Here is a 9034-nt window from a genome sequence, read left to right as displayed (position 1 = left end):
AATAGGTTGTGCCCCAATAATCATTTCCGTAGGATGATCACAACCCTACAATCTATAGAGGTTGCATAAGATGTAGTTTCTATTTAGATCGGAGGGCTAGGATCAGCCTATGGAAAATAATATTTTGGGACGCAACCTATTTACGTTTATGGCCCATCAAATGGACGGTTTGGATTATCCTATGGTGTGGTATGGGCGGGGCCTACGTTGTTCAAAGATGGGCCCACCATTCCACCAACGGTTTCTGTTGGGCCCACCAACTGTTCCTGTTGTGTGTGTGTGGAAACTGGAGAGAGAGAGAGGTCAAATGGTGGGAAAACGTTAGCCGGGGAAATAGCCTACAGGGGGCGTGAATATCAGCTCTAAAATATCAAAGTAATTTATTCCACCCCAGGCGGGACCCGTAACAGAGGAGAGTTGGTAATTGAAGGAGGGTTGGTGGAGGAAACACTGGTTGAGGTTAGAGAGAGAGAGGGGTAGGTGGAGGGAAGCGTGCCTATATAAACACTCCATCCAACCCTCGCCTTCAAACATTCCTCTTTTTGCCAATTCCCAACTGCGACGATGGCCTCATCTCTCTCTTCCAAAACCTTCCTCAACCCTACGAGAACTGATGGTGGCTCTGGTCTAGAGTTTCAGGCTTCAAATCTTAAGAGATTATCGTCTCCCACCGTTCAGATCTCCATTGGACGACGCACTGATGCTCCCAGAAAGCTAGGTGAGTTCTCGATCCATCTTTCCCCCCTGTTTCTTTATCCTATTCGTATCATCTGAGAATTTATTCGATGTTGAATTACCTCCTGCATTTGTATTTTGATTTGGATTTGAGTTTTGGATACAAAACACATCAATCATCTTCATGATCATGCTTTAAGAGAGAGAGAGAGAGAGAGGGAGAGAGAGAGAGAGAGAGAGAGAGAGAGAGGGGGAGGGATGTCTTGCTGCTGCTGGAGTAATGTCGATGAGCAGCGATGGTGAAGGAAGTTACCACAAATATTGATTTCCAAATAATGTCTCTCAGAACAGATTTGAAAATCGGAATTTTTTGCACTGTTGTAGCTGATTTGGAAATCTAAAGGATCTGATTCAGTTCAAAATATCAACTAAATCCAAATCTAAATCTTGTTGGTATCCAAACGTGGCCTAATTGTTGGAAGAAATCTTACTATGCATTTCGGTTCGATTACTTGAATATGCTTTCAGTGAAAATTTAAGTCTCTCTTAAGCTTTTTATCTGAATCTCTTGATCTACTCATCTGAATTGATCTGTGTATTTTGTTTAGGAAAAGTTCGAATTCTGTTCAGTTGCTCAATAATCCGATTTCTTAGAAATCTGTGTATTTAATTCGATGTAGATTTACGTAACTGGTCAAAGGAATCTTGCTTTGGATTTCGGTTCGATTACTTGAATCTGCTTTCAGTGAAAATTTAAGTCTCTCTAAAGCTGTTTATCTGAATCTCTTGAATCGCTAAAGGTTTGGAGTTTTTACTTATGTAAAATTTAGGCCGTCTGGTTTACTATCCATCTGAAGATTATGATCTAGTAATCCTTCAATTCTTACTGTTTACAACTAGTTCCGATTCTGATTTGGCAAATTTGGAAATCTTGCTGTTTGATTCAAGTCTCAGTTCAAAATTTTTATCTAGGCTATGGGATTATTCTTCGATCTTCTACTCATTTACACGTTTCTGGTTTCTTCCAAAGCTTGGTTTTTGTTCCAATTTTCATCCAAGCGTTTTGATCTAGGATGCTGAATTGATAAACCGTTTGTATTTAAAACTACTTTAGATCCTGCTTCATATACTTTAAGTTCATGATTCAGATTTATATTTGTTAATCCGAAACCAAGGCCCTTGTTTTACCTTTCTACTGGAATTCCCGCTCTATGTTGTGAAAGTTTTCACCCATTTTTTTATGGAGCTTCGAATCTGACTAAGTTGAAATTTTTTTATGCCTAGAAGCTAGTCAAATTCCGAATTCCTTTTTATCTAATGGATTTTTTTTTATGGGTAAGCTGGGGTTAAGCGGACCCCTACGAGAATATTAAATAAAGAAAGATGATACAATATCAGGAACAAGACCAATGCCCAATCCTTAGAACAATGTCTAAGGAAGAGGGTAGAACACCCAGGGTTATGATACCCTTGAAGACAAACTCAAAAACAAGCAAGGGAAAAGAGAATACACAAGCTGAAATTGTGCAATTGGTGGGGCTTGGGAGACACATGATCCTTAGAGCCGGCCCCCATACTAAGGAATTTTTTTTGTCTTGAATGCAGAATTTCTTTCTCAATTTTTTTGTTTTGACACCTTTCAAAAAAAATTGTTGTTTTGATACTCATTATGTTCATATGACTCTGATCCATTTAAAACAAGATGATACACTGATTAAAATCCATTTATTTCTCATATTTCGTTTGAAGCTCTAATCTAGTTTATTTTTCCTTTTCTTCCTTTTTATAACTAATTAACTTAATTCCTACAAGGAAACTGATATGGAACACTGGGTGTATAACCGACTCATTACCCGATAATCAAATTATGATGTGTGGACAGGAGAAATCAGAGAACGTAGCAATTTTATTTTCAAAATGAATGAAACACCCTTGCTTTCTAGGCCATGTGGCGATGAAGATTTGATGGGTTTCCCACTCGGTCACATTATTGGTGCCATTAGCATCACTCTTTCTAGAAAGCTAGCTACTCTGATTTCTTTTCTCTGGATTAGCTCAATGTACAGTTTTAATGTGAAGTTTCTAATATCTTCGAAAGTCCTACTTGTACCATGATACACACATACAGGAAAGAACCAACACAGTTAAGCATATGATGTTCAACTTTAGTATTTAAGCATAAGACATGGACATATTATGGATATGGAACCTAATTAGATTATCTGGGTTTTGTACCTTGTACTTGCCCTTGGGAGGAGATCAGGTGTTACTGTCAGCAGGAAGATGTCATATTTAGGAGTTAGGACATAGTCCCAACTCCCAAGTTTATCTTGCGATATGCTTGTATTGTCCAGTTCTTGCTGTTTTTTCTTTCAGTCCTGTTACCTTCATAAATCAATTTCTAGTTATTTCATCATTTAATTTGTTTATATTCTGTCAGACATGTTATGTTTCACTGTTTTTATATTTTTGCTAATTTTCCATCTTCATCTAAATCATATTCTGTATTCATAAGTTAATTGTTTAAAATCTTACATGTTTCTCTTGAAATGCCAGAGATACAGGCTGGTACTGGAAGTTCATTTGGGACCTTGTTTCGTGTTACAACATATGGTGAATCTCATGGAGGTGGTGTTGGTTGTGTTATTGATGGATGTCCTCCTCGAATTCCCATTTCAGAAGCTGAACTTCAAGTAGACCTTGATAGGAGGTAATTCTTTGGCGCAGTCATTCCGTCACAAACTGATGTAACTCTATTTAGTATTAAGTCTTTGTGTGAATCATACACCTATGGAGAGTGTAATATTGTTGCCGTGATCTATAGTTTAACTATTATTTATGGTCCAATAATAAACAATATTTCGGGTCTCACGATAAATAACAACAATAGTGGCAACCCATTACATCATCATTTACGATAAATAAAGAAAATTCAGGTATTCACAATAGTATCACTATTGTTCTGGTTTATCAATGGATACAACGGGACAGTACCAATACCTTTTTCAAGATTGAAAAATAACCATAAACATTAGACTGAACTTTAAACCATGATAACAGCATCCAACTGCCTCATACCTTACCCTATTTATGCGATCTAAATACCAGGGCCAATGAAATTTTTCCATGTATTTCACTCTAATAAACTTACTGCTGTTCCCAGGAGGCCAGGGCAGAGTCGAATAACTACCCCCAGAAAAGAGACTGATACATGCCGGATTTTTTCTGGCGTTTCTGAAGGTTAGATCTTCCTGGTTATTCCATTTTAGGCATTCTTTCCTCGTGTAAATATCTCTCATCGGCCAAGCATGTTCTGTATATGATATTCTCCCATAAACAATTGAAACTGATGCAGAAGATGTGCTGCAGGAATGACTACAGGAACTCCAATTCATGTCTTTGTACCAAATACCGATCAAAGAGGAAATGTAAGTATCAACCCCCAAGGAAGGAACTGTGTTTCTATAATATGAGGGTAATCTAAATGTCTCATCATTTATTTTATTATTATTATCTTCATGGTGCTTTGCCTCCTCAAAATGTTACAGGATTATAGTGAAATGTCACAAGCATATAGGCCTTCTCATGCTGATGCAACATATGATTTTAAATATGGTGTGAGATCAGTGCAGGTACCCTCATTTTGCTATCAATCAAATTATAGTTCCACTATCAGGACTGAAGACAATTTTTTAATTTAATGGGAGCTAAATCACTAAATTCATTGAATTTTGGCAATAAATATTGTTATCTTTAATTTTCAAAAACAAAAATTTATTGTTATCTTTCGAAAAACAAAATCACTAAATTCATGGATGTATGAGCAAGCTAATAAAACTAGGTCCATACAAATATTATTATCTTTCTAAAAAAAAAATTTAGTAAATTCATGGATGTATTAACATGCTAATAAAACCGGTTTCATACCTGGAGTATAGGGAGGCGGCAGATCTTCAGCGAGAGAAACCATTGGTAGAGTTATACCTGGAGCTGTTGCAAAGCAGATCCTCAAGCTTAAGTCAGGAATTGAGGTGAGCTTATTACACTATCATTGGCATTACTTCCTATAAAAATGATACCGAGTTTAGAACTGAAATGCATGCCTTGTACCCATCTACTTTAACCACAATTCTAGAAATTTTCTTTTGGAAGTTGCCACAAATCTAGAATTATTTTATAAATTGATGTATCTAATATTCAATGCCTATATTGTTTGATATCGTATGTGTATATTTAGCTAGCATGTATGCAGTAATCTTTATGCAACTGCTGATATTTGTTTCCACATACTGTATGACTAGAAAATAAGTACCCTAGGGACAATTTTTAAATTCTGATTTTAGGCTATGGATGATATTTTAATCTACCACATGTTTATTTTCTCCAATTGAACATGTTTTTATGTTACATTTAATGAATCCTAATCACAACCAATGCATCTAGTAGGTTAGACACTGATTAGTAAAAGTACACTTGCTCGCACATAATTGCTCGTTTTGATCCTTTTTCTGTTATTCAGATTCTGGCATATGTTTCTCAAGTGCATAAAGTTGTACTTCCAGAGGGAGCAGTTGACAACGAGACTGTGACACTGGAGCAGGTGCGTTGAAAAATATCGGTTTTATCTGCCGAGGCTTTTCTCATAGTGCATTTTTGCAAGTTTAACTAATCTTATATAAGTTCTTCCAGGTAGAAAGTAATATTGTTAGGTGCCCCGATCCTGAATATGCTGAGAAAATGATTAGTGCCATTGATGTTGTCCGAGTGAGAGGGGACTCTGTTGGGGGTGTTGTGACATGTGTAGTGCGGAATGTTCCACGTGTAAGAATTCAACCCAATTTCATTTCATAGTGTAGAATCGTGAACCTTTATTCCATTTTGTGGACATTTTTAACTTTCTTACAAAAGGTCAAACAATAAGAATAATTGCCTTTTTACCTCAGGGGCTCGGCTTACCGGTCTTTGACAAGCTTGAAGCTGAGCTTGCTAAAGCTTGCATGTCACTACCAGCAACTAAGGGATTTGAATTTGGGAGTGGATTTGCTGGTATAGAAAACTACTCTTTAATCATCTGTTGCCTTCAGTGGCTACCAGCCATCCGAACTGCTATCTTTTAGATGATATTTGTTTTAGTTTGTGGGCTCACATTTGGTTTCTGTTTGTCCGTTTCAATTAATGTAGGTACCTTTTTGATGGGGAGTGAACATAATGATGAGTTCTATACAGATGAGCATGGGAGAATCCGAACTAGAACTAATCGATCAGGTGGAATACAGGTAAATTTCATTTTTTCCATCATTCCTTTAAAATGTCATTTTTTAAAGTGAACATTGATTTTTATTGCTCAACAAAATATTACAAAGCGTGGACGAGATGTTCCATTACACAACAAAACAACTCAAAGAGAAGTCCCATATAATGGTGTTACAATTTACAGTGGCACCCCATCTCCTACTACCCATGATTCTCTATCCACCCCTTCCTTCACCACTCTATTGCCATCTCATTGGCTGATCTTGGTTTGTATCCAAGGGATGGTGCTATCCTACCACACAACCCAAGGAGTTTCTTTGGGCCCATGAGATGACATTTGAGGAATTTCCTTTACCAGTAGCTTTTCACTCATCAATATTGCGGAAACTGAGTCCATTAAAATGCCATTATTTGACTTGGCTAGGCTTACATTATTTTTATTTTACGTGCAGGGAGGAATATCCAACGGCGAGACAATAACCATGAGAGTAGCTTTCAAGCCAACTTCTACAATTGGAGTAAGTTTGGTTTTCCTGTACTGCATTTCTTATACGTTTTCCTATCATGTTAAACCTTTTTCCCTTTCGTTACCGTGCTGATTTTTTTTTCAATTTTTTGCTTGTGGGGATGTTATGTGATGATTTGCAGAGGAAACAAAACACAGTAACCAGAGACAAACATGAGACCGATCTCATTGCACGTGGTCGCCATGATCCTTGTGTCGTACCTCGAGGTATGTTTCCAAATTTCCCTATAGAGAAGCACATGGTTTACTAACATTCCCCTCTACTTAGGTCCTGTTCGTTTTAGATTTTGACAACCGATTGTGAGTCCAAAACCAATTATTGGACTCAAAATTAAATGTGATTTTGAGTCCACTAATATTTTTTGGACTCACAATAGGTTGTCAAAATCTAAAACGAACAGAGGACCTTAATTATGAAGAAAGAGATTCATGTGGAGTTCTGTTTGGTGGTGTTACAGCTGTGCCAATGGTGGAAGCCATGGTCGCCCTGGTTATTGTGGATCAGTTGATGTTGCATTACTCACAATGTGAGCTGTTTCCCATCAATCCAGCCCTCCAGGAACCCCTGCAGATGCCGAAGCTCAAGGCCGCTAGCTTTACTATTTAAAGGTGTGTTTCAACTTTTGACCTTGCTCCCTGAATTTAGTACATCTTGATTTGAAATCCTCTTAGGGCCCGTTTGGATGCCTAGAAGATTTTGATTTTGATTTCTCACATTTGCAGCCACCATTTTTGCATTGTAATTTTGATTGGATCAAATTCTTGGATTTCTAATTAAGCAGCTGACAGTGAAAAAAATCAGATTTCTAAGTTCGCTGTGGAAATAAGAAATTGGAAATCAACAGATGTGGCACAGTTTCCTACACCCTCTTTGCTCTTCAACCTCTCCCCTCCACCAAGAAGTGCCCCCTTCCCCCTCTCTCTCTCTCTCCCTCAACATCAGCTGCCGGATCTATTCATTTTGCACTCAAAACTCAATTCCAAATCCAAATACAGAGTATGAGGTATCCAAACAGGCCCTTAATGCTTAGAAAAACAGGAGGGGGTAATGTTGCAATATGAGTTTTTGATATTCATTGTGTCCTTTTTTTAAGTCCCTAAATATGTATGTGAGAAAAGGAGTGTATTTATTGAGTTTTTATTGTCCAGCAAGCAGTATTTCAAATATCTTGTCAATTAATTGTGGGAATGTTGCAGGACCGTCTTTGTTTGTTCCTTGTTTTTAGCTCATTTAATTCTTGATATATGATGCTAAACCCAATTCTTGTCTACTTATATTTGCACTACCATGATTTGATAAAGAGACTAACTTACCTTGTCTGCCAAAAGCTATTACGATTCTTAAAAGCTCTCAACAGCCAATTAAAAAAGAAAGGACAAGGTGAGTTCATCTCATTATCAAAACATGGTAGTGGAAATATTAGTAGCCTTAAATGAAAACTATGCTATACATGTTTAAGAAAATACAGCCATGAGTCATTAGAGACGTAATGAAGTCGTAGACTTGCTTAAATTAGGGTGGAGTGTTTTTGTTTCCTTATCTTTCAGGTTTTTCTTACCTTCTCGTCCCATCCCTCTCCCACTCTCTCACCATTGGATAAGCTAAAAAAAATTCATGGTAGCTAAACTTGCCCTTAGTTGAAAGACATGCAGGCCCCACAGAGCCACATCCCCTGTTGCAACACCATATAGGTCGGGTCCACCTAAAATGTCCTACGCAAAGAAATAAATTGACCCCATGGAACCATACACGTTACAATATTTCGTTAAAGAATTGTACTAAGAAAATATCCAAATGAGATAATGCATTGTGTGCTAAGATGATACCTAAATGCAAAAACACATAAATTCGTATAGTGATGGAGGTTTCTTACCCATCATATCTCCAGTTGTTGATCAATAGATGACGGCCACAAGATCTAACATCTCTCATCACCTCTCAAACATATGAAAAGATACCATATCTATGATAATCATCAATTTCAATAAATGCCCTTTCGGAATACCTCATATTTTGTACTTGGATTTGGAATTGAGTTTTGACTACAAAATGAATAGATTTGCCACTCGTGTTGAGATAGGCAGAGAGCGAAGGGGGTACTTCCTACTGGAGGAGAGGGTGACGTAAACTGCCACATCTGTGGATTGCCGGTTACTTATTTCCGCAGCATATTTGTAAATCTGTTTTTTTTTCACTGTCAGTTGCTGATTTGGAAATCTAAGCATTTGATCGGGATCCAAATCACAACGCAAAAAGGGCTGCAAATGTGAGAAATCCAAATCCAAATCTTCTCGGCATCCAAACAGGCCTAAAGTTTATTTAAGAGGTCGGCAATTTTGTCGATAGCGGGCACGTATCACACTAAGGCCTTGTTTGTTTAAGATTTATTACGGGCCTAAAGTTTATTTAAGAGGTCGGCACTTTTGTCGATAGCGGGCACATATCACACTAAGGCCTTGTTTGTTTAAGATTATTACAACCGATTGTGAGGGCCAAACCGATTATTGGACTCAAATATAATTTTGAGTACAATAATTGGTTTGAAGCTGACAATCGGTTGTCATAATCTTAAACGAACA

General features: G+C 37.5%; 1 protein-coding gene across 4 annotated transcripts; it reads left to right on the top strand.

Annotated features, from left to right (window-relative positions):
• Window positions 1–397: 397 nt before the first annotated feature.
• Window positions 398–7655, top strand: LOC143858793 (chorismate synthase, chloroplastic-like). 4 transcript variants are annotated; one of them, XM_077369511.1, is made up of 14 exons: window positions 398–718; window positions 3232–3385; window positions 3839–3915; window positions 4045–4103; window positions 4224–4307; window positions 4614–4706; window positions 5195–5275; window positions 5365–5496; window positions 5619–5721; window positions 5857–5951; window positions 6381–6446; window positions 6577–6661; window positions 6913–7063; window positions 7257–7655. In XM_077369511.1, the coding sequence occupies exons 1-13, from the start codon at window positions 565–567 to the stop codon at window positions 7059–7061; spliced, it is 1332 nt and encodes a 443-aa protein (XP_077225626.1). In that variant the 5' UTR covers window positions 398–564; the 3' UTR covers window positions 7062–7063; window positions 7257–7655. The 4 variants fall into 4 exon arrangements, with proteins under 4 accessions (XP_077225626.1, XP_077225625.1, XP_077225624.1 ...); XM_077369510.1 differs by having other exon boundaries at window positions 7244–7655; XM_077369509.1 differs by having other exon boundaries at window positions 7178–7655.
• The last annotated feature ends 1379 nt before the right edge of the window (window positions 7656–9034 follow it).

This window comes from Tasmannia lanceolata, unplaced genomic scaffold (assembly GCF_043159265.1).
Source record: "Tasmannia lanceolata isolate RefF3 unplaced genomic scaffold, GAP_Taslan_0.1 ptg000026l, whole genome shotgun sequence".
Lineage (NCBI taxonomy): Eukaryota > Viridiplantae > Streptophyta > Magnoliopsida > Canellales > Winteraceae > Tasmannia > Tasmannia lanceolata.
Note: the sequence above shows the minus strand (reverse complement) of the source record. Positions and strands in the feature narration are given on the sequence as shown.